Raw genomic sequence first — 25,066 nt, forward strand, 5'->3', positions numbered from 1 at the left:
CAGACTGAGACAAAGGATCACCATCAGACTCCCCAAACAATTCCACCTTCACCCAACTTCCTTTCCTTGGGAAACTTTACCCTCCAAACAAATATAATACAAACAAGCATTATCCCAAATCTTTAAAGCCCAGAAAGATCTGAGTTTTATATGCTCCAAATAGCAGAGCCTGCCATGGCTCTACCTTTTATTATCTTGTTAAAATGCTCCTGGAGCCAATGGCAGGGGCTCGAGGGAACAGCTTTGGAGGCACAGCAGAAAAGCAGATGAGAGATTAGCTTACCCTCTTTTGCACTTTTTGTAGACTTTATAAATGCTTTCTTCAGGAAGCCCATATTTTTCTGAAATCTGTGAGAGAAAACATGGCAATCCTTCATACTTGTAAAATGAAATTCCCATGATAAAAATCAAAGATAACAGCGAGCCAGGGTGTTCAGCAGCAAAGGATTCCCCCTCAGTTTTACTCCAGGGAACAAAACCATGACCTGAACATTCCCCTGGGCAAGCTCAGTTTTGGTCTTGGGCTGGCAGGAGTTTTGTAGTTTTTTGCCAAGCATTTTCCATGAAGGTTTTTGACTCTGTGGTGAGGGATGGGGGAAGGAGAAGATGGCAAAGTATCTTCTGTGCTGACATTTTTCAAATGCTCTATTTTTAAAAGTTTGTAAAACCAACAGAGCTTAAAGTGCAGCCAGAAAGCCACCCCAAATCTGGGAGGTTTATTGTTTGTTTCCTTCCCAGCAGTCTCCAGGGAGGGCTGGGTTATCAGAGATGCTGCTGATAACCATGACAGAAATATGTCCTTGTGCTCCTCAAACACAGCCAGGGAATTCCAGCACGAGGCCAGGAAGGGTTTCAGATCACACATCCCCAGCCTGGAGAATGGAAAAGGTGTTTGACAGTGGAAAATATGAATGTGCTGTCACAAGAGGAGACTTCCATGGGGATCTGGATGGGGCAGGAGGTGTGATCCTCCCTCTGCAGCACAACACAGCCACGCCAGGAGCTCTTGGGCCAGCTCAGCTCCTGCTCCCACTTCCATTCCCATTCCCAAGGGAGAGCGGGCAGGGGAGATGAGCAGCCCATGTCCAGCTCCCTGTTCACCAACCCCACTCCCCTTCATCTGCAGTTTGTCCATTCCCAGGGGGTTTGGGGACGCTCCCAGGGGGTTTGGGGACACTCACAGCTGTCCTGAGGCCCTGCAGATCCGGGGTCTTCAACATGAGAGCATCAAACACCTCCTCGGACTCCCTGCGCACGTAGAGCAGCACTGCAGGAGAACAGGGCCTGGTCAGGGGCTTTGCCACGCTCCCAAAGCCCTGTGGCTCAGGGAATTGGGGGTCCCAGGGTTACCTCTCTGGGGATCTTCATCCTTGCTGTGCTTTGGGGGCGCCGGCTCGAAGTCGTCGGCGAAGGAGGCCCCGCTCCGCTTGAGGGGCAGCCTGGGCAGGGACAAACACACTCAGGAGGGCACAGAACGGGGACAAACACACTCAGGAGGGCACAGAGCAAGAGCACAAACGCCTGCAGGTGCTCAGCCTCTGCCTGAACAGCCACTCATTCCAACAGCCAGCCAACAATTAACTGTTGGTTTGTAATTACAGCAGCACAGGACAGCTCAGGGAGGGCCTGCAGAGATTTGGGGTCACCAAACCCCAAATCCTCCTGTGGGGCACTGGAATCCCCACACAGAGGGCCCAGGCTGGGGGAGATTCTGCTTTTCAAGTGTGATCCCACTTCATTCCAGTTTATTTTCCAGCCTCTTGGTATTTGAGCCCTTCAATGACAGTTGTGATGTTTTATTCTCCCTTTCAGAGAACATGAGAACAGCAGGACAATCAGGGAGCAGCTCGTGTTGGAGTGACTCTGACGGGGACAGAAATGTGTCCGTGTTTCTGCAGCCCTGAGTCCCTTCCAGGACAAGGTTTAACTCATGTTCTGTCTCCCAGGGCATCAGGGAGACACTGAGCTGTGTTATCCTGCCCTGGGGTATCCAACAGCCCTGACATTCCCAAAGGAACAGAGCAGCTGATGGATGGGGAATACACACTGTGCATCCTCACCTGTTTGCAGAGTTGGGAACAGCAGGAGGGAGCACCTGGAATGCAAAGGAAATGGATCTGTGAGTTTGCACAGCATCACTGTGTGCTACACAGGCTGGGGGAGGCATCTTGGGCACACTTTAAACACGATTTCCCACCCACACAGGGTCACATTTTGCTATGATTTATTTTCTACTGCTATTTTTGCTCCCACTGCAGTCCTGTGCAGGTGTGTAAAGCACAGGAATACCTGCAGAGGCTCTCTCACCCAGCCCTGCTGCATGGCCAGGCCACTCAGGACTGGAGTTCACCTCAATCCCACAGAGCTGGGCTGAGCTTGGGGCTTTTCCCGCAGCCCGGGGCTCTGGGGCTCTGCTCAGCCCGGGAGGGGGGCGCCGGGCCGGGGGGACTCACCGAGCCACACCTCTGCGGGGCGGAGAAATGCACGTTGGGGATGAAGAGCACGGGCTGCGTCTCCAGGTCGCTCTCGGGCCGCAGGAAGGTGATCTCATTCCCTCTGAAGCCAGAGAGCAAACAGCCTTTCAGACCTACAGACGGAGAGTCCAGTTCATCTCAGCCGCTCCTTCTGGGACAGGGGAGCTCCTTCCCAAGGACAGGAGCCTGCAGCACCTCCCGGGCAGCCAGGGGAGCCCAGAACCATCGCCGGGGGCTGGGGGTGCTCCTGAGGGGCCTTGGGAGGGGGAAGGAGCCCAGCAAGGGCCCGGCTGCCTGGGGACTGGGGGCAGCCAGATCCATGGAAGGGAACAGGCAGGGGTTTCAGAGGGAGCACACACAGGAACTCACCGTTGTTGTTGGAGTCCAGGCATTTTCCTTTCCTTCTGAACTGTTTCCTTTCATCATCCCTCATTTTCCTCTCTGCTCCCTGTGGGAAGATCCAGCAAAATTTAGGACATTGCCATTTCCAACACTGGCCACCTCTGGGGTGTGACACATTAAGGTGAAGGCAGCCTTGACTCAGAAATGGCCACCTCAGGGACCTTCCCCAGCCCAAGCCAAGACCCTCTGACACTCACAAATTAGAAAAACAAAACTAAAATTTGCTTCTATAAATGAAACACACAGGCAAGAATAGCTGTGAGAAAATTTTCCGTGGGAAGATATCTGAGACTGGGGAAGAATCTCCAAGGAAATTCTCATCTCTTTTGATATTTAACAACTGGTCAAAAATAGAGTCAGAAATAGAGTTTATTGTGAGGCACAGCCAGAGGCCTGGGCTGTTCTAGGCTCTCACAGCCTTTGTGGTTTTACTCCTGGGGCCTCTGGCTGTGTGGGTTTTGGAGTGGTGGAGGAGAGCTGTACCTTGTCACAGAAGATCTTGATCTGGCACACAGCCCTGTGCACCAGCTGGCTGCTGCCACTGCCACAGTCGTAGGTGTCGATCTGCAGGTTCAGGGGCACCCCCTTCACCCCCTTCTGAGAGGAGAAGTCTGTGCTCAGGCAGTTCACCCCAATGAACACCTGCAAACAGGGACAGCCTTGGTGCTGCTGGAAACCTCCTCAGCCAGCAGCAGGGCCAAAGCAGCTGCTGAGGCTCCTTCAGCCCTCCCAGGGCCAGCCTGGCAGGGCAGCAGCTGGATTCCACCTGGGCCTCTCCCCCCACACCTATTCCAGCTCTTTAACTCAGCCTCTCCCTCCCAAAATCCTGCCTGGGGATGTTCTTGCTGATATTCCTGATCTTTCATTTGAAAGGGACCCTCAGACAGCAAAGCCCTGCAGGAAGGGAGGAGGGCAAGGCTGCAGCCTCAGGAATTGCCCAGCAGTGCTGCTTAAATAAATATTCATCCCACACTGGGCTCTTTTATCACCAGGAGGGAGTTCACTCCAGAGGGAACTCGGGGAGAAAAGCTGAGCACAGCTCGAATCCAAATTGTATGTCCCAAATGCCAATTCATTGGTGTGACCTTGGAATTCCCCTGGACCCTGGGGACAGATTTGCAGGTGGAGAAGCTCCCAGAGCTCCCTCAGCTGAGGATTTCAGCCCTGAAACCCCATGTCAGCTCCAGTCAGTTCTTAGAAAAGAAAACCTCTTCACTGGGGGGTAAAGCTTAATTGGACAGAGAGCAGTAACAGGTGCCATGGCCAACCCAAACACCCAAACCCCCCCAAACACCTGACCCCTCCTGCTCCCAGCCCCTGACCCCTCCTGCCTCAGTCCCAGCTCTCTGAAGTCTCACCTCTCCCTGCCCCAGGCCAGTGAGTGAGCAGAGTTTCTGCTAAGAGTTAAATCCAGTTTTGTTGAGATGCCCCCAGGGCTTGCCACATACCTGACATATTTCCATTTCTGACAGCTCTGCCTTGAAGACATTTGTTAACCTCTTGGGTTGTAAAAGACCCGGGTTGCCTTTGGGCTTATTGAGATCCCAAAGCCAGGCAGGGTTTTCCCAAGCTTCAGAGACCTGGGGTATTTGTGCTTTTCTTTTTTTTTCTTAGTTACTTCATCTGTTTTTCAATCCCCACTAGATACAAAGTGTTAATGAGAGATCTGAGATGCAGCAGAGACAGCAGAGCTGCAAAGACGCTGCTGTAATGAACTTTGCTGGTTTTAAGGTGGAAAGGGATCTGTGACCTGCCTGGCTCCCTTCCCCATCCCACATCCCACAGAAGGGTGGTCAGTCTGTCTGCACCACCCTGCTGCCAAGGGGGCTCTTTGTTCCCTGAGCTGGGGCTTATTTAAACAGGCTGCAGGTACATGTGAGCAGAGCCCTGAATTGCTGCAAAACCTTTTCTTCAGAGTTATCCATCAGCACTAAGAAAACATCCCTGAGCCAGTGTGGGTGTACCCAGCGTTTGTTAGCTCATGGCAGAGCTTGAGCACACTCTGAGGCACAGTGTCCTGCTGTCCTGCCAGGCAAACACTGCAGTGGCTCTGCCTCCCTCTGAGCACTGGGCAGGGCTGGGCTCTCAGGAGGGAGCTGCAGCTTTGCTGAGGACCATTCCCAGCTCCCTCCACAGGCAGTTTGTACCTTGGCTTCCTCGTGGATGTTCCACACGAAGGACAGGGCGTTGTAGGCCAGCTCCTCGATGTTCTGCACCGTGTTGAAGTTCTCCTTGCAGTCAGCTGCAAGGAGGGGAGGAGCAGTTAGCACTGGGGCTGAAACTGGTGACATCCCTGAGGCCTCCCAGCCCCAGATCCTGCCTTGGCTGACTCCCAGAGCCAGGGAGGCCCTGAAGTGGAGGCAGAAGCTGCCCAGCCCCTCGTACCCACGTCGATGACTCTCTGCTTGGCCGTGGGCTGCCGGGAGTGCCAGTGCTTCCAGAACTTCAGCTGCTCCGTGGGGATCTTCTCATTGTCAAACACAATCATCACCACGCTCTGCAACACAGCCAGCACAGCCAGCTCAGCACGGAGCAGTGATCAGTGCCCTCCTACCCAGCACAGAGCAGAGCAGTGTCCCCCTGACCCTTCCATCCTGCACTGCCCTCAGAGCCATATGAAACAGGAGATTTTATGCTGGGGAAGCTGAGCAGGGCAGGGGATTTGGGCTCAGCCATTTGGCACATTGATCTCGGGGGCTGCTCCAAGGCCTGGCCACACATCCAGGAGCAGGATGGGGACGCTGTCCCTGGCTCAGAGCTCCTCCCAGCAGGGCCCCCACTGGCCCTTTGTGCATCCCTGAGCTCCTGTGACAGGTTCCAGTTGCCACAGAGGCTCTGCAGGGCAGCAGAGGATTATCCTGTGGCACTGAATCCACCCCATTCATCCCTTTAAGCCAACATGAGCCACAAAACCATTCCTGTTCACGTTCAGCTCTGTTCCCAGGCCAGAGGAGCTGCTGGATGTCCCATTCCAGAGCTGTCAGCAGAGCTGTCAGCCTGTCTGTGTCTCCTACCTTCACTTTATTTGAGGACAAGTGCAAACATTTGCTGTCTCCAGCTGTCCGCAGTGTGATGGGGTAGAACTGTCCTTTGTTGAGGTAGGCCATGGGAGAGTCCCCAGATTTGATGTGAATGGCTTTGGGTGACCCCAGCGTGTATTCAAAGTCACTTGGATGGAACAAAGAGAGAAGGATGAATAAGCACACGCTGCTGTTTCAGTGCAAAAGCAAAACAGAGCCCCAGGAGCCTCCACCCCACGGGTTACAGGCTCCAGTTTCTGCTCCATTCCCCACCTCACACACCCTGACACAGCACAGCACATTCTGATCCTCCCCAACAGCCTGGGGAGCAGCACTGCTCCAACAGCCTCATTTTACCCCTCAGCTTTGGCTTAAAAACCCCTGGATGTGACTGCATCCAGTGTGTTTGTGTGGATGGCAACAGAACCATTGCTCAATCAGCAGCCTGCAGCAAAACACACAAAAATGGGTACCTGTGAAGGGACCTTTACAACATCCTAATCTCAGGTTCCTGTCTCCAAATCCATACCCATAACTGGCTGAGCCAGGAAGACTCTCCCTTAATGGTCCTGTAGAAGAAGGACCTGCAGGACACCAACACCTGCTTGGCTGTGCAGAGCTGGGCTCAGAATCCCAGCTCAGACCCTCAGTGTGCTGGGCACCAACTTTACTCTCTACAGAAAAGCTTTGTGGTGGCACACAGAGCAGGTGTCATGGCTGGCAATGGAAATTTGAAAGAAGGGCCTGAATTCAGCAGCTCTGAGGCCTTCACCAGCAGCTGAGCACTGAAACCACGAGGCCACAGCTGGTTTCTGCTGGGAGGAATCCGTGCAAGCCACCACCTGTACAGGAGGCTTCACTCAGACCCTTCAAGTGCCCTGTTTAGTCACCAACCCATCTTCTTCCTGCTCCACCTCCTGTGATGCCATCTCTGAAGATGGGCTTGGCAGCTCCTCTTATCTGCAGCCAGGAGAGCCAGAGAAGTTCAGTGCACAAATAAACAGTGAGCAGGGAGCCTCTGCTGTCTGTGTGAACATCCCCACGTCTGACAGCTGACTCACCCAGTCAGCTGACTCAGGAGCAAATAAAAAGTGGGAGGTGAAATAATGTTACCTGCTGGGAGGTTTGATTTGGTATCTGGAGCAGCAAAGCTCTGCCTGGCAGAGGGGTGGAAAGGAGGAAGAAATCCCTCTCATGTTTTAGGAATGAGAGGCAGTGGCACCCTCTAAAATCAAGGCTGACTAACAGTGCTAAGTGAGAACCTAAACCTTAGATTAGGGGAGGCTGATTATCACCCTCATGCCCTGCCAGCCTCCTTTTCCCTGTCATTTACCCCATTCCAAGTGGCCTGTGGGGAGATGGTGCAGCCACCTGGGTCCCTCTGTGTCACCCAGCCGAGCAGGAAGGGGCTGTCACCCTGAGATGGGACAGCAGCTGGCCCTGGACTGGCCCCAGTCTGGGGGGAGAACAATCCCAGCTTTGGTCCAAAAGCTCATGGGGCAGCCCCTTGCTCCAAGAACACCAGGGAGACACAAGTGGTGTCTGCACAAGCACGGGAGCTGTAATTTGTACTGGTGACTGCCAGGGCTGGGCTGGGGACAGGAAAGGGATGCAGTCCTTCCCCAGGAAAGAGACAGAGCCAAGAGTGCCCTGGAACCTCAAAGCCCCGGATTGCTGTTACCTCTTCACTCCATCTGTGGGGTAACTCTCGGGGCAGGGGGGCTCTGGCTGGGGTTTGAGGATGTCACTGAAGAGCAGCGTCTGCAGACAAGAGCAAGCACAACCCAAGAGTCAAATCTCTCATGGCTTTGGGCATTCACCTCTCCCAGACACCACAGCAGATGACCTCCAAAATCAACATAGACCCCCAGAAATCCCCCAGGAACAGCACAGGAGCAGAGCTCAGTGCCCCCACGAGTCCAGCCTGACCTCCTGGGGGTCCTCCTTGAAGGTGCTGTCGGGCTGCCAGCGCTGCTGGGCCGGGGCCATGGGCAGGCTCTCAAACAGGGAGTTCAGGGAGCTGCTGTCATACACGTCCCCAGGGGCCACCAGGAAGTTGTCTGGGGTGGCTTCCAGCTTGCTGGTGCCTGGAGGGAGCAGGGCTGCCTTGTGAGGAGCAGGGACACCCTCGAGACTCAGGCCGTTCTTCTTGGGGGGCTCGCAGAACTCCTGGCTCATGGAGACGTTTTCTGACAGCAGCTTCATGAGATGGGCTGAGCCATCGAAGGAGGGCAGCTCAGGCTCATAATCCATCCCGTGGCAGTGCCTGCTGGAGAGAGTCCTGGCTCAGGGCAGGGCAGAGAGGGCAGCCCCAGCTCGGTGGCACTGCCAGCAGGGCCTGCATGTGCTGCTGGCCTGGCTGCCAGGTGACCCTGAGCCAGTGCCTGGGAGCACTGACAGCCCCTGGGGATCTCCACCCACAGCTCTCAGGGCAGAGGTGCTCAGCAGATAAGGGATGACCACAGGGAGTCAGGGAATTTGGTCTGGATGTGGTTTGGGGCTGCACATCCACTGCTCCTTCATTGAGGCCACCACACTCAGAGCACCAGGGGTGATAACAAAGGTGATGCTGTGTGGGCTGTCCATCATAAATCTTTTCATGGCTCATTGATGCTCAAAGTTGATTTTTTATACCTTTTTTTAAGGAAAACCAATTATTGTACAAATTCACAAACTCCAGCAACTTAGGAAGCAAAAAGCAAAACCAGCTTAACTCAGTTTACTTCTGAAGGAGTGAAGTACCACTGGAGTTTATTCTGTCAAGTGGTTCAAAAGTGACAATGCCAAAGTACACAGCATCCAGCAAGGGGAACTGAACTCACAGTGGCAAACGAGCCATTAATTTAATAGTCAATTATCTGAAAACCTCAAAGGACAAATGGGAGGGAGTCACTGGAAGAGAATCCTGGGAGAGTGGAACAGAAACTCTCATCAGCCCAGGGAATGAAGAAGGATTTGGCCATTCAGTGCTCAATCCTTCTGCCCTTTGCAATTGTCACAAAATAGCAACTAAAGGCAATTTCTTCAGCTGCTGCAAATCGGCAGAACCCCTGTGAACACAGCCAGACAGATGCTCAGGTGTGTAAATGGGTGTAGCTCCATTTATACCTGCTTGGGACCCGGCCTAAAGAATTTTAATGTGTGTCTCAGGGTTAATGAGCTGCACTGTTGCTGGTAATAACACCGTGCTTTGATGTCTATTTTCTGCAAGCTCAGAGCCCCATCCTGCATTTCAGCAGCTGCAGGAGAGTGAGGCAGCCCCAGAGAGCAGGAACTGAAGCCAACCTCTTTGCCAGGTCATTGCGTGCCACCATCCCAGCTGGCAGAATCCTCTTCTCCTTGGGCACCTGGGACAGGGCAGAGCAGAGTTTGGTTGGATTTTGTTAAAGGGAAACAGAGCAGAGTCAGCCCTGTCTACTAAAACCAGATTAAACCCCACAAGAAGAGCAAACAGCAGAGCTGGGCTCTGCCCTGGGCTCCCAAATAACCTTGGACAAACCACAGCAGCTTCTTCTGGGCAGGACCTCAGAAGCCCCCAGGTGAGTGGGGACACCATTCCTATTGCTTCCAGTCAGGGCTAAATCAGAGCCACATTTCTCAAAGCTCCATCCTCCAGCAGCACTGGGAGAATAAAACTGGTGGGGACTGCAAGGCTGCTCCAGCCCAACAGCCCTCAAAGCCCTTATGGGTAAAAATCCACACTCAGGGCACCTGGGTTCAGGTGTTCCATATGTTCTGGATTCCTTCAAAGTGCTGGTTTGTGCCTCAGTTTACCTGTGGGGATACTGGTGTGGTGTTGGATAAACAACTGGGGGGGCTCAGGAGATGGGGGAGCTCAGTAGAGGGGTCCCCTCCTAAGGTGGTACATGTCTGACACCTATTCTGCATCTCTTTTACCCCAGTTTTACCCCAGTTTTACCCCAGTTTTACCCAGTTTTACCCCAGTTCTGCCCAGCCCAGGGCACCCACCATGTAGTAGTCGTAGAGGAGGCTGAGGGCGGCCACGCTGTCGTCGTCCCCGTTCACCCTCATCATGGCCTTGGTGGCTGCAGTCAGGGGGTTCTCCAGGTAGGTTTTCCAGGCCTCATCCTCGCTGGTGTAGGGGAATTTCTGGAAGTTCATGGTGTCATTCTTCATCAGACGCACGGATCTGAAACTGGGGGGATCAGGAATGAGGGAGGAGCTTTTCCCACAGAGCTTTCCATGAACACGGGAAGGGCTTCCCAAGGGCTCTGTGGGATGCAGGAGGGATGTTCTCCTGCTCCTGGACTCCCAGAGCCTTTGGGATCAGCTCCTCTGCTGCTGTAGCTGGACACAAAACCAGGCCAGAGCCTCCCCAGGGGCAGCTGCTCCCTCAGCTGCTCCTTCCTGCAGCCCCATCCTGCCCTGTCCCATCCTGCTGGGCACTAAGCAGGGAGCAGGGAACAATTTTCCCTTGGATGTGGAGCTCCAGGCCAGCACAGCGCACAGTCAGACACAGGCACTCAGTGCCCAGATGAAACCAAACCTCATTGTTTTCCTTTGCTGCAGTCCATGGTTTTAAATTAATTTTTTTTCCAATAATTGGTAGCTGATTTTACTCAGAGGGAAGCAGACAGGCAGATCACAACCCCCTCCCTTCCACTAAAAAATTCCTGACTGAGGTGAGGCTCGTGGGACTACGTGAGAAGCAACACACCAAAATAATGCCCTGCCTGTCCTCACTTCTGGCACTTTCTCCAGGCCTCTCCATCTTATGTTAATAAACTGTCAGACACTTAATTGCCCAAACATTGGTCATCTTTCCTTCTCCTCCAGCAAGCCCTGCCAGCAGTGCCTCTGTGCATTCCCTGGGAGGTTGGATCATGGAATCCTGGATTTGTTTAGGTTGGAAAAGACCCCAGAGATCATCGAGTCCAACCTTTCACAGAATCCCAGCACGTCCACAGGGGCTGAGCCACTGGCCCTGCTCCTGTCACACCTTCCTGTCCCCTGCACCTGCTGTCACCTCCACAGCCCACACCATTCACCATCAAATAACATCTCCATGGACAAAAATTCCCTTTTTCCTCAAAGTCCAGGAAGGGCAAGACTGGGTTTCGTTAGAATAAAGGTTTTAAAATCATCTTTAAATCTCCAAAGTTGCCAAGAGCTGACTGGAGCTGAACCATGACATCACCTGATGTTTGTTTATGGAAAGGCAAAGGAAACCTTCAGGAGTTACAGCAATGAACGCCACAGTTTAATGGCATTTTTATAAGGAATATGTTGTTTCATTAAACCACTCTCCATGTGTTTATAACAAGTCCTGGTGTAGATTTTTAAGTGAATCATTCAGAGAACAATAATTCCTCTTGGGAGGAACCTGGCATCCCTGAAGCTGCCCATGGCTGCTCTGTCACCAGGCACTGCCACCTGCACAAATTCACAAGAAACCATGCAGGGATGGCTTGGGATGCTCCAGGCTCAGGCTCCCGAGCTCTCTTTGGCTCAGACTCCTGCTCTGGTGCCTCCCCTGCCTAACAAAACAAACGACAGCACGGAATTACTCTGCAGCTCAGGAATTACAGCTGATTTTTTCCATGAGGCCACCGAGGGCTGCTCCTGCTGTCCCTGTCACCTTTTCCTTCAGGAATCCTCTGCTCTCCCGCCGCCCCGAGCTCCGGAGGCTCCCGGGGCTCTGTGCCCGGCGGGGCTGGCAGCGCTCCCGGCCATAGCGGGCCCGGCTCTCAGCCCAGCAGTGCCCGGACACTTTCGTTGTCTTTAGCGCTTCTCACGCAGCCTTTCTCCCTCCTCCTCCTCCTCCTCCTCCTCCTCCTCCTGCTCCTCCTCCTGCCCGCTGTCTGTGAGCGGGCCCGGCAGTGACTCAGGCTCTGCTCTCCTGCCGGGGCACGATCCGATCCGCAGCTCCCCCGTCCTCCCCAGGGACCGCGGCAGAGCTCGGCTCCGACCTGGGAACGGGCAGAGATGAACACACGGGGCAGGATGGAGCAACAAAGCACCTGGGAGCTTAAAAACACTGATATTTACCTGGGAAATTCATCCTCCCTCAGCTAAAGCATTCCTTGTGTGATTATTCCCTCCTGCCCCTCACCTCTGCTGGGAGAAGCTTGGAAAAGGCACCCAGGGCCACCAGCCCGGCCTGGAGAGAGCAAAGGCAAAAAGTGCCCTGAGCTGGAGAGAGCCCAGCGTGGGCACCCAGTGTCCCTGGTGCTCCTGGCAGCAGAGTTCAGGACAGCAGGACACACAGCTGGGAGGTGCTCAGAACCCACAGAGGCCCGGAGAGGCAGAGCAGCTGCTCCATGCACTGGGAACTGCCCTGGTCCCAGCCAGGCTGGGGTTCACCCAGCTGAGGAGTGGCACAAGTGACAGGAATTGCTCCTTGATCCCACCTTGCTCCCACTCCAGAGTCCCTGGGATCCCGGGCAGGCACTGGGAGCCCCTCAGGACCCACCCTGCAGGGGACTGAGGGAACATCCACCCCATGCACTCGTCCTGAGATCAGCCCTGCTCTGACCCTGCTCCCAAAGGTCACCACAGCTCCCCAGGGTCTGAGCACAGAGGTGATCTGAGCAGATAAGCAGGTGTGGTGACAAGTCCAAGGCACCTTTCTGACATCAGGACCTACAGGACACACAGATCCCATCAGCAACCTCTGTGAGGCACAGCTGCAGGGAAGAGTCACCCAAATCCAGATCCAAACACACCAGGAAAGTCACCCAAATCCAGATCCAAACACAGCTGAACTTTACTTTCCTCCTGCCTGTGATGCCCCTGCACGTGGCCAGGCCCTGTTTGCCCATTCCAAGCTCCGTGCTGTGTTTGGCAAGGCCAGAGCTCCTTTCCAGGCCAGGGAAACACAAACGCTGGGAGCAGCAGCACCTCCCTGCCCTGTGTGCACACCGGAGCTGGGGCCTGGGGCCATGTGCAGAGCAGGGTTTGGGACAGGAGCACTTTGTTTGTTTCCAAACACTTGGGAGTGTGACACAAGGTGATCCCAGCCCCTCTCCTGCTCCAGCCCAGCCCACCTCTGTTTCCCCAATTTCTCCTGGTGATGGATAAACACTCGGGGCTATGCTGGAAAGGAGAACATGCCCAAAGGGTCCAGCTGGGGACAGCAGGCAAGCAGGAAAGAGCCCTTGAACTCCTCCTGCCTCTGCTGCTGCCTGTGGGAGGCTTTGCTGCCTTTGAGCTTGGTGCTGCTGCCTTTGTTCTCTCCACTGCACCTGATTAAGCCCAGGCTAAACCCTGGCCCTGCCAGATGCTGGTGGCTGCAGAGCAGCACCACACGGAGCCCCTGGTGAGCGGCAGCAGCACACAGAGGCGCAGGACAGAGCCCCCAGCCCTGAGGAGCTCAGGGGTGCCCCAGGCAGCTCCTGTGGGGGTTCCATCAGCTCTGGGCTTGGGCACTGCCCTCTCCTCCCTCCTGAAATATCCCTGGTGCTGCCCCAGTCCCCGTCAGGAGTTCAGGGAGGATCAGCAGTGCCCTGCACAGGGCAGGGACTGCAGCCTGCAAAGCCCTGCCAAGGAGGACAGAATCCCACCAAGTGCCCCCAGTGCTGCAGCCAAAGCTCTCAGCTAAGCTGTGATTTTGTAATTCCTCTGCAGGTTTAATAAACAAGCACACCTGAAGACAAGGTGACAGCACAGCCAGCAGTGAGGGCATTGTCACCAGCCCACTCACATAGCCAGGCAAAAATCCAAACAGAGACAGAACCAGGAAAAAAAAACACAGAAAGAAACACAACAAACACAGACTAAGGATGGAAAACACTGCTGGGGTGCCAAGCACAACACGGTGTCACCCCACAGCCCAGCAGCCCAGGCTCTATCCCCTGGCCCCTGACCTGCACTGCCCACGGGACATTTCCTGGGATATTTTCTCTGGCAGCTGGAGAACAATGGGGGCTCTGTCCCTGGCTTTGTGCAGGGGCATTTCAGCAGCACCTCAGGCCAGGGTTAACTCAGCTCAGGCACCTGAGGATTCCCAGCAGTGCAGGAGCTTCTCCTTCCCTGGATCCAGGGGGCACAGGGGGGTCCAGGACCCCCCAGCCTGGCACAGCTCAGGGCACCCTGCAGGGATGGGCCTGCCTGGCAGGGGAAGGAAAGGGACACAGGAGCAGCTTTGGGAAATGGCTCCTGATTCCCACAGGGCTCCCTGGTGGGGTGGGGTGGCCACTGATCCCCCCAGCAGATCCAGGGGGGCTCTGCAGGCTGAGCCATGGCTGAGCCAGACAAACCTCCTGGGGCTGCCTGGGGATGGGCAGGGATCCCCCTGCCCTGGCCCTCCCTACCGAGAAACCTCAAACCAGCTCCGCCTGTGTCCTTTTTCACCCAGCCTAACTCCTGCTTTTGCAGCTCGTTATTATGCAGCAGAAGGACCTGGGGACAGGATTGGCACTGAAATGCCTCATCCTGGGCTGTTCAGCAAAGGTGAGAGAGCAGAACCAGCCCTGGAGCTCTGCAGTGAATCTGAGCAGCCCTGGGCTGTTCTGCCTCTCAGCCTGGGACAATCCAGGCTGTGACATTTGGGGTTGTGCCTTACCCCAGAACATCACCCCGGGGGGATCCATCCGCCCCATCCCTGCTTTAGGGCCTCCCCTGCCCAACAGAACAAATCCCAGCACAGAATCCCTCTGCAGTTCAGGAATTAAGGCTGATTTTTTCCAGAAGCAATTTCTGATGTCAGATGGTTCCATTTTGGGGTGTCCTCAGTTTCAGGGATATCTGACCCCAAAGGGAGACACAAAACCAGGCCCTGAGCATCTGCTCCCACTTCTGAAGTATTGCTGTAAACTCCACTCTCATTCCTGTTCTCATTGTGGACACACACAGACACTTTGTGTACAGTTATTCCTGGACACAAACCCCACACTTTGCACTGAGGCTCCCAGTGCCTCACCCACCAAAAGGAAGATTTCCCAGGTAATTTTTGTATATTCTCTAACTCCAACAGCTGTGACTTCTAAATAAAATGAAATTAAAAAAAAAAATCATGGTTTTACAAGATGTGGATTTAAAACCCACCAATGGAAGCCAGAACACACAAACTTCTGCAAGAAAATTTGTTTCTTTTTTACTGCTCTTCGGGTAATGTGGATTTTTAAGCCAGTAATGAGCTATTATGGGTTGTTGGTGCTGAGAACAAAGCCCAGCTTTACTCAGGGGTCTCTGCTTCCCTCAGCACATCCTACCAGAGGCTGCTGCAGGGTCACCCTGGGGATGTCCCAGGTTTCCAAGGAGAGCAGAGATTGGAGGTTTCAGCCCCACAGTTCTGGGTGTCCCCCCCCAGGGCTGTGCTGATCCCTCCCCTGCCTGGCTGCACGCCTGGCACGGGGCTGGTGCCCTGCTCAGGCTGCCAGAGGTGGATCCTGTTGCCCAAGAGGCTCCAGGAAGCTGTGCCAGGGCAGGACACTTGACAGGAGCCTCACATGGAGCAGCTGCTCCCTGCCCTGCCCCACGCTGTGCCAGCAGCTCCAGGGCCCTGCAGAGGCACAGCCAGGGTGGGCTCCCCCTGTCCCTTCCCACCCTGGAGGGATTTGCACCTGAACAATCTCAGCTCCCAGGTGCAGTGTGTCCCTGTGCTCTGGTCAGTGTCCTGTGAGCACAGGAGCAGCAGCTTCTCCTTGGCTGCTCCACACACAAACCAGCCCCAGCACAAGCAGCTTCAGGCCAGGGTTCTGCCAAACAAACCTGATTCAGGTTTTCAGGTTCTGCCAAACAAACCTGATTCACCCCACAACACCAGGCCCTAGTGCAGAGCTCAGAGTGCCCAGGCAGGGCACGAGAGGAACAGGAGGGGGGCAGAGCAGGGGGCAGTGCCAGCCCTGGAACAGGCTGGGGACAGGGATGGGTGTGGATCAGCCTCACCCCACAGCCAGAACAGCACTGACACCTAAAGGGACAAGAAATGAACCCTCAGAACCTGCAGTGCTTTGGGTTGGAAGGGACCATCCAGGCCATGGCAGGGACACCTCCCGCTGCCCCAGGTGCTCCCAGCCCTGCCCAGCCTGGCCTTGGGCACTGCCAGGGATCCAGGGACACCCACAGCTGCTCTGGGCACCTGTGCCAGGGAGGAATTTCTTCCCCATATCCCATCCAACCCCAATATCTTCCATATTTCTGACCCTCCGAGCCTTGGGAACTTGGCTGTGAGCAATGGCATACAATCTTATGTTCAATAATGAGTTCCACTCATTTTTTATCATTTTTATCATTACCATTTTTCAGCTGCTGCTTTTTCCTCCTCACACAATTCCAGGATCCCTGTCCCTGCCAATCAGCTGATCCAAGGGCTGGCAGGTGCAATCCAGGTACAAGTGCATTTTTGGATGAACATGTTACACTGATCAACAGTTCAAACCCCAGCCAGAACCAAGCCAGAGCAGATCCTCCTCCAGGAACTCTTTATTCTGCAAATTTCCCTGGAACCATTCCCATGGACCAATCAGCCCAAAATGTGACCCAAAGCATCAAAGCAGAGATACTGTGCAAATGTTGATTCACTCCTGCTTTGAGTCTGGAGTTTATTCAGAGGGCTTTTACTCCTTTGTTGGGAATTGCATAGCAGTTATTTGATTATTGTTTCTTTAATTTACAAATCTCTTTTTCTCTTTACATAACTTTAAAAAAAAAAACAAAAAGAATCCAAGCCAGCCTCCCTTGCTCCAGCACGGTTATCCCTTGTGTGCTTTGCTGCCAGGATTTTATAAAAGGGCTTTAACTTTTCATTCACCAGGAGCATAACTCAAGTTTTAATAACACACCTTACGCATGACAAAAATTTGCTTCTGGCGATCATGGTTTCGACCACAAAACCACAACTGGGAGTAACTCCTGGTTAACTCCTTCCAGCCCACGCAGGCAGAGTTAGACACAGGTTCAGTTTAGAAGACTATGGAAATCAACAGTTAGAATATTTTATAATAGGCAAAACATCTCCCCCTCCCATGCCACGCTGCTCCCTTCCCAGTCCTCTCTGGGAATTTTAAGTCCCAAAGGGAGAGGTGGGAAGGGACCATCCGGGCCATGGCATTTGGAGCGAGGGAACGGGGATATCACAGCTCCTGCACATCTGGGCAGCTGTGCCCGGCTCACTCCGGGGCACGGACACCGCTCCGGGGCTCCTCCCTGGCGATTATCCCCAAATTCGCAGCTCCTTGGAGCCCCTCGGCTCCCGGAGGGGCTTCAGCAGCCTCTTCTCAGCTCCTGCCCCGCTGACACCTTTTCCCTTGGGAGCAAAGCGGGGCTGAGCCTTTCCCTGCTCCTCTGGCCCCGCGGAATTCCCACCGCCGGGAATTCCACTGCCAAGGAATTCCACTGCCAAGGAATTCCCATTCCCAAGGAATCTCCACTCCCAAGGAATTCCCATTCCCAAGGAATTCACATTCCCAATGAATTCCACTCCCAAGGAATCCCCACTCCCAATGAATTCCACTGCCAAGGAATTCCACTGCCAAGGAATTCCCACTCCCAAGGAATTCCACTGCCAAGGAATTCCACTGCCAAGGAATTCCCACTCCCAATGAATTCCACTGCCAAGGAATTCCACTGCCAAGGAATCCCCACTGCCAAGGAATTCCCACTGCCAAGGAATTCCCGCAGAGCTTTGGGCGAGCAGCTCCGGCCCGTGCTGGCCCGAAATGTCCCCCCGGCCCTGCCCGGGCTGGGCTCGGGGCCGCTGCCGCTCCTGCCCCGCTGAAATAAAGCGGAATTTTCCGAGATCTCAGATCCTCCCAAAGGATCGTTTGTGGGAAAGGCTCGCACGGAGCCCCGAGGCAGCCCCGGGGCTCTCCCCTGCCCCGCAGGCTCAGGGTTAACAGCCCTGCGAGGGCAGAGGCAGCGGCCGTGTAATTCCCGGCCCTAATTAGCGATAAATCCATCAATCGCACGCTCCGCGCCTCGCCAGAGCCAAGCACGTCCTCCCTCTCCAACCTAAAAAGCACCGCTTCTAAATGACCCAAAAACTTCCGAAAGCGAAAATTGCACCGACAGATTTCCAATCGATCCGAGCAGATCGATCCCACGATTTACATAAAATAATAATTACTGCCGTGCCTTTTCAGGGCTCTTAATTAGGAGGAGATGGGCTGACACAGCAGCTCTGGCAGGCTGGTAAACACACACGGGCGTGCGGGTTTCTCCCAAAAAACACCTTGGAAGCACCAGATCTCTACACAGACGGACGTAATTTCTATTTCTCGATAAATATTTTACACACAAATCCTTCACGCAGGGTTCTGGACTGGGCTGATGTTCAGCACTGACTGACAGCAGCACTGAGCAGCTTTATTCCCTGCTCTGCAGCCTTCCCCACAGCCTGGCAGCCAACCTGACACTTGTTTGCCTTTATTTCAGAGGCGCTGTGCTGATACCATCAGCATCCAAAGCTCCAAAATATTTCGGAGGTGCCAAAATTAGAAACGAGAGTCATACAGGATCAATAGGTGTTAAAAGCTTTTTCTTATTTAAAAGAATAAATTATTTGATAGGGTCATAGTGTGAATAAATTTACTTAACAAAAAAAACCCCAAACAAACAACAAAAAACACCCAAAAACCAAACCCCAAAACAAACAAAAAACCCAAAGAAAGAAAAAAAAAAAAAACTGCACCCAAACAAACAAAAAAAAATCATAAACCCCTCAACAAAAACAACAAAAACGACACACAGCAATCCCCACCCCACGAAACTAGAGGCTGGTAAATACTTGGGAAGGCATTTTCTCAAATAAATAAAGTTAAACCAGATTCCTGTAGCTGCTGTTAGATTTTGTTGGACAGAGGCAGAGCAGATTGGCTTTAGACAGAAACCCCATGTGTCAGTTTTAGCCGGGGATAAAACACTGACCAGGATCGTGGTTTTTAACAAGTCCCAAGTGAAAAGGAGTGATTGATTCCTAAGGAGCGATTCCTCCCCAGAGCAGCACCAGCTCAGGCAGCGACAGAAAATCAGGAAAACGTTCCCATCCCGTTCTTGACTGCTTTACCAACAGCTGGGCAGGCAGAGGAGCAGCCCAGGGATCTCCTCCAGCCCCGGCAGCGAGAAAAGGGGAGAGGGGAAAAGGCTCCGCTTACTGCAGCTCATGGGGGATTCTCCCAAAGCACAGAAGGGAAAAGGCTCCACTTACTGCAGCTCATGGGGCATTTCCCCAAAGCAGAGAAGGGAAAAGGGCTCCCACTTATCCAGCTCATGGGGCATGGAGGCAGAGGAGAAGGGATAAAGGCTCGCACTTACTCCAGCTCATTGGACATCGCCGCGGTGAGTGCTCAGCAGCGCTGGCTCTGTGGGGCTGCTCGCACAGACATTCCCTGCCAGGTGTTTGATTTATGGCAGCGCTCGCACAGGTGGGGCGGCCGTGCCGGGATTGGCTGCCGGGACAGGTGCCCTGGGACAGGTACACCCAGACAGGTGCAGTGTAACCCTGTCCCTGCCGGCCCGCCAGGGAAAAGCCCCCGGGGAGAGGAGAAAGGGGCGGGATCGGGGATTCATCTCGGGGATAATGAGTTTCAGTTCGGTGGATGGTTCCATGCCTGCCGTGCCAAGGAGCTGTCATTTCTATGGAGCTGGGGGCTGGTTCGTCCTTTGCCGTTTCTTTATATATAAATACACTCAAAATACATGTATTTGTAAAGGAATGAATTAGGGAAGGAGAAGGTTTCCTCTCATTCCTCCGTGGTAGTTGTACTGACAGGAAAACCCTTTCCTGCCTCTCCTCACCTCCTCTCAGCCGCTCACTCCAGAACCATGAGGAGGTTTTTCTTCCTCCCTCTTAAAAAATGAACCTTAACCCCCCTAACTTTAGGTACCAAGTCATTCCCTCAATCTCCTGGCTCAGGGAGCCCTTGCAGTGCTCTGGGTCTGTCAGGAGCAGGGCTAAGCTGTGGGATAACCTTTCTCTGTGAGCCTTATTCCAGCAGGAGGTTTGGGAAGGGGCTGCAGGAATCCCACCCAGGCAACACCTCTGCAGCAACTCCCCTGCACCCGGGGAAAAGGTTTGTGCAATAGAACAAAACTCATCAGGGATTCAAGCCCTCTTGCTGGATGGTTTCTGTCATCCGTGTTGCAATGAGGAGCAGAGGATGGGCTCAGCCGTGACTCACGGTGACTGGATTTGGAAGGCAGGAGAGGATTTTGCCAGGCAAGTTGATACAAGCCTTAAAACAAAGGGAAAAAGAAAAGCTTCGTTCTCACCCCCCCCATTGTGTCTCACTCCTGCCTGCCCCGCTCAGCTGAGCCCTGCACGGCTCTGGGGATGCCACAGCTCTGGGGATGTCACAGCTCTGGAGGTGTCACAGCTCTGAGGTGTCACCCAGCCCCGAGTGTGGCTCTCCCTGGGGACACAGGGGCAGGCAGGAGTCATGTCCACACAGGCTCTGTGAGCACAGAGCTCTTTCATTTGGGTACAACAGCCTCCAACACCTCCCTGGTGCTGGGTCAGGACGAGCAGTGACCGTGGGGTTCCTGCTATTAAACCCAGGACGTGCCAGGATCCAGGGGCTGGGCAAAGGCTGCTCTGGGGATGAAAGCTGAGGGGCTGGAGCAGCACAGACTCCCCTGGGAATTGCTGGAGAGCACCAGGAGCAGGGGACAGCAACAGCCCAAAGCTGAAAGAACCTATGGAGAATCCTGGAGTGGGCTGGGTTGAAGGGACCTCAAAGATCATCCACTCCCAACCCCTGCCACTGTGTCCTGTTAGGCCAAGGACAGCACTAATCAGAGCAGTTGTGGCAGCAGTTGATCAATACTCTGATTTTATCTCTAATTAATGAAGCCCTGCTGAGTTCATGGTGCCCACAGTGGCAGCTCTGAGTCCGTGTCCTTTACCCCATCCAGGCAGAGAGGATTTCACTGGCTCTGGTTATTGCAGAGCTGCAACATCCCCTCGGGGGATTCCCGAGTTTCTTCCAACCTTTACAGACTCCAGCAACAAAAGTGAAGGAGGAGAAAACGCTGCCAGAGCCAGAGCAGGCAGGGGAAGGACAGGGCTCTGACCTCTGAGGGAAAAAGCCCTGAGAAAGACAAAAGAGACAGAAATGTGTCTGGCAGAGCTGAGCAGGGCCAGCTTCTGTCTCAGTGGAGGTGTCCTGTGCCACCTCTGGATTTGGCTCAGCCTGTCAGGCTCAGCCCTTGCAGGGCAGCAGGGATGGTGCTGTGGCTCCCCCAGCTCGGGGCACAGGAGAAGAACAAACCCTCAGCCCCTCGTCCTGTGCTGGCAAAGCCGCAGTGCCAGCCCTGCAGGGAGGCTCAGGACCAGCCCAGCCCAGTGAGGCTGGGATGTGTCGCTGGGCACTGCTCCTGCCAGACAGGACCACCCCTGTCCTGCCTCTTCCATCCTTTGGGCACCTTTTGCATCTTTTTTGTGATAATGGGACTTTTGTGGCGCCTCGGAGGCCTCCAGGCCTGGACGCCCAGACAATCCCTTTGACTATGATTTCAGGATTTCTAATTATTATTTTCTCTCCTTTTCTTCTTTTTTTTTTTTTTTTCATTTATACTCCACCCTCCAAGAGTATCTGGTGAGGGGGTGGGATAGAAGAAAGAGACCAAGAGATACATTCTCTGTGAACAAAACCCTCCCACTTCCCCTCCACTCCCCTGTTAAATATACCCTGGAACAAAAGCCTTTTATGATGCTCTAAAAATAAAGCATGCAGCAGTCAAGACAAACTGCAAAGTCTAAAAGAGAGGGCCAAATTTTGCTCACAGCTACACCCTCTCTAAGGCAGCAGGGCTGCTCTTGTGTTTGGCTTGTTAAACCCTCTTTAAACATCCAGGGGCAGCCTGGGATGAGCTGTGTTTTGTGAGGGACACAGCAGCAGCTCCAGGATGGATGCAGCATCAGCAGAGGGTCCCCAGCCCTGCAGGGCCAGCTGGGGCTGCCCTGGGTGTTTAACTCATGCCAGGAGAGCGGGGCCCTGTGCCCCTGACACCCCAACGTTCCTGTTCCTCCCTCTGCCTCCCGTTTGTGGTGTGACCTCGCCTGAGCTGTTCCACACTCCCTGCTCCCAGTCTGGCTTCTCTGCTGTGTAACTTGTAAGGAACTTCAAAGCAAGGACTCTAATCCCTTTAGGATACACAGCTTTTCCCACTGACAGCTGTCAAACATCCTTCCCAGCTGTCCTGTGATGTGCCAGGAATTGCAGTTGTCTTTGACCAAGGGTTATTAAAACACTTCAGCAATTAATACACAACAAGAGGAAGCAGCCTGGAGCAGGTTAAAGTGAGATGGGGCTGCTTCAGGTGCTTTTCCAGCAAAAAACACACCTTGTGCCATTCACTCCTTTGATATCCAAACCAGATCATCTCTCCCTGTGTCTCCCAGAGCCTTTTCCCAGAGAAGGCAGAACAAAAAGAGGAACAGAAACTTCCTTGGGCTGCGAGGCTCAGTCTGGCAGGGCTGCCCTCCCTCTGTTTGCACAGCACAGGCACAGCAGAGCTCCACAAGCAATAAAGAGGGAAAGGAAAAGGAGGATTTGGCCTTCTGGAGAAATCAAGAGGGATGAACCCCTCACTGGCCCTTTCCCAGCAGTTTTCCAGCCCCTCTCTGCAGGATTCCTGGGAATCCAGCTGGCCCTGCTGCATCCCAGTACCACTAAACAATGTGACCTGATGCTTAAATGTCTTTTTAATAGAGTCAGGCCAGTTTGTTATTATCTGTTGTAGCCCAGGGGGCTTTAGGAAAATTCCTGTTGTCCTCAGCGAGTTCTACCAGTTCTCACTCAGTAACAAGTTTGGGTTGCAAACAACTGACCCAGCTCAGGGGCTGCAGGGCAGGCAGCTCCAGTTAAACAAACAAACATGACCCCCAGCCCAGCCACCTTCTCCTGCTGGGAGAAGCTTCACTTTTCTGTCCATGCTGCCCAGAGCTGACCTGACGGCTGTCAGGGCAAAGGGTGGGAAGGGCCCAGCCCAGCTCAGTCTGCCAGGGCAGGGAAGTGCCTGGAGATGCCACAAGGATGTTCCCCATTCCAGCCCAGGCTTCCTGTGATGTTCAGCTCCAAACATGCCCAGGGAAGGAGCCAGGGGAAGGTTTCACAGAGAACTGTCCCTTTGCACAGGAATTTCAGCCTGGCTCCAAGGAAACTTTGTTGTTTTCTAACCCCAGCACCCAGCAGGGAGCACATACCCAGCTCGCAGGGCTTCCCTCCCACCTGCAACCCCAAATCCACATTTCCTCCTGGAAAAAACCCCAGAGCTGGATCCGCCCCGGTGATCCCTGTGCCAGCAGCACCAGGAAGGGCTCAGGGCTGGGCCCACACTTCCTCAGCGCTGCCATTCCTCCCCGAGAGAAACTCCCCAACATGAAAACACTTTTGAAAATGGACCAGATGCAAAACATCGGGGATTGCTCCCAACCATTTCCCCCAGTGCTGCAGCCTGATCAAAGCTGCCTCCCCTGAGGAATTATCTGATGTCAGGCAGTGACTCTGCAGCACAGATGAGCTTGGGCTTGGGTACCTCAGTTGACTCCACTCCTCCTTAATCAGCCCTGGCTGAGCAGAGATATGGAAATGGCCCTGGCAGAGCTGTCCTGGGCTGCTCAGAATAAATTTCCCTTATCAGGAGTGTGGCAGATCCCAGCAGCACAGCTGGGCTCGGGTTCAGGCTCCTGTGTCTGCCCCTCTCACCCAAAATCTGAGCACAGCACAGAAGTGGAATTTCATTCAGCAAATTCCTCAGTAAGAAATGAAAAAAAGAAAATATGAATGGATATCAGTCCTCCCTGGACTGTAATGAATGTGCTCAGGAAGCCTTGAGAGGCATCTTTACGTGACAGCTCAGTTTCTGTCAGTAATTAGAAAAGCTCAGGCCAGAGATATTTATCTGTGAGCAACATCTGGAACTAATAACATCTCAGCCCTGCCAGCTTCCCTGGTTTCATCTCAAATCTGCTGATACTTGCTGTTATTAGTTTATTTAGTTGCCTCTTCAAGCCTGGCTTCCTGTAATCATCCCATCATGTGAAAGTGTTCTCTACACAAAAATCTCTGTCCTTCAGGATCGTTGCAAAACACTCCAAACCCCAATTTCTACAGGCTCAGGAATGAAGAGACAGAAAGGAAAATAACTCCCTCACACACCCCACAAAGTGAAGCAATTTTCAAGCCAATCCTCCACCTAGCAAGGACCTGGCTTGTGGTTTGCAGGCAGAACCAGGGCTCAGGACACATTAGTGCTGCGCTGGTCAGTACTGGACTCATCAAAGCCCTGCAAATTTTAATTATTTCTCACTTCAGCTCTACACCTGTCATTACTCATCTGAATCACTCATGGGATACTGGAGCAGGGGATGTTTCGGGGTGGCCAGAATGGGCACACAGCAGAACTCATCCTGCCTTTCTCTGCCTCAGCACTTTGCAGGAGCTGACTTTCCCACAACAGCTTGAGAAAACAGCTGTGGGACCTGATTACTTAGAGACAAGAGGGAGAAGTCGGCTCCACAATCTTGATTTGACTCTGAAATTGTCCCTGGAATTGGGATTCCATGCTTGGATGCCAGGCCTGGTTTGGAGACTCCCCCTGCTCCTGAAGCATTCAGGTGAAAAGGCAAAGGCAGAGAGGCTGGGCAGGGGCTGGGACAGCACCTGTGGGAGCTGAATCTCCTCCCCAGGGAGAAATCTGGAAAGGCCAAAGGCCCTGGTGGCTCAGGGCTGTCCTGGGACCCTCAGGGAACACAGCCCCAGCTCCTGGACAGGCCCACCTGGGACAAGCCCCAGCTCCTTGGAGCTCTCAGCTCTCTCCAGGCACAGAGAGATTGGATTTCCCTCTTGGGAACATCCTACTGCTGGTCCTGCTCCTTCCCCCAGGGGCTCCAACTGCAGCCACAGCCCCCTCAAATCCTGCAGGGACAGAATGTGGGTGATGCAGCAAAGCCAAAGCAGAGCCAGCAGGGCTGAAACCTCCTGTAAAAATTAACAATAAAAATTAACAGTTCTGGGCTGGAGAATGGGGAAACTTTTGGGTTTTGTCTCCTGGTTCAAGGGAGCTGCTGCAGGGTGTCCCCTCTGTGGGACAGCACCAGGAGCCAGTGGCTGTGGCTGGAAAGATTTATCAGGGAGTGACTCTGGAGTCCTTGCAGCGCCCTCCATCCCCAGTGAGCTGCATGCCGCCCTGCAGGAGCTGTGACCCAGGCAATGCCACACCTGAGCCCATCTCCTGCTGCCACCTGTCCCCAAAAGCTGCAGGGAA

General features: G+C 53.7%; 1 protein-coding gene and 1 long non-coding RNA gene across 2 annotated transcripts in view; one reads left to right on the plus strand and one right to left on the minus strand.

Annotated features, from left to right (window-relative positions):
• The window catches only part of LOC115948580, a 16,622-nt gene extending 14,433 nt beyond the window's left edge, over positions 1-2,189 (plus strand). The window contains exon 3 of the long non-coding RNA XR_004082387.1: positions 1,813-2,189. This is a non-coding gene — a long non-coding RNA (uncharacterized LOC115948580). The remainder of the gene's footprint in view (positions 1-1,812) is intronic.
• Positions 1-19,165, minus strand: part of GRHL3 (grainyhead like transcription factor 3) — a 21,227-nt gene extending 2,062 nt beyond the window's left edge. Inside the window, exons 1-15 of the mRNA XM_031062048.1 lie at positions 19,112-19,165; positions 9,866-10,052; positions 9,182-9,243; positions 7,826-8,165; positions 7,578-7,657; positions 5,891-6,044; positions 5,262-5,373; positions 5,024-5,118; positions 3,360-3,518; positions 2,844-2,922; positions 2,454-2,587; positions 2,061-2,095; positions 1,351-1,439; positions 1,182-1,267; positions 284-348 (exon numbers count right to left, since the gene is read on the minus strand). Coding sequence (XP_030917908.1) covers positions 284-348; positions 1,182-1,267; positions 1,351-1,439; positions 2,061-2,095; positions 2,454-2,587; positions 2,844-2,922; positions 3,360-3,518; positions 5,024-5,118; positions 5,262-5,373; positions 5,891-6,044; positions 7,578-7,657; positions 7,826-8,165; positions 9,182-9,243; positions 9,866-10,052; positions 19,112-19,128 — 1,694 coding nt within the window. The 5' untranslated portion in view covers positions 19,129-19,165. The remainder of the gene's footprint in view (positions 1-283; positions 349-1,181; positions 1,268-1,350; positions 1,440-2,060; positions 2,096-2,453; positions 2,588-2,843; positions 2,923-3,359; positions 3,519-5,023; positions 5,119-5,261; positions 5,374-5,890; positions 6,045-7,577; positions 7,658-7,825; positions 8,166-9,181; positions 9,244-9,865; positions 10,053-19,111) is intronic.
• Positions 19,166-25,066: the final 5,901 nt, after the last annotated feature.

The sequence above is a fragment of the Geospiza fortis genome, unplaced genomic scaffold, assembly GCF_000277835.1.
Source record: "Geospiza fortis unplaced genomic scaffold, GeoFor_1.0 scaffold432, whole genome shotgun sequence".
Classification (NCBI taxonomy): Eukaryota; Metazoa; Chordata; class Aves; order Passeriformes; family Thraupidae; genus Geospiza; species Geospiza fortis.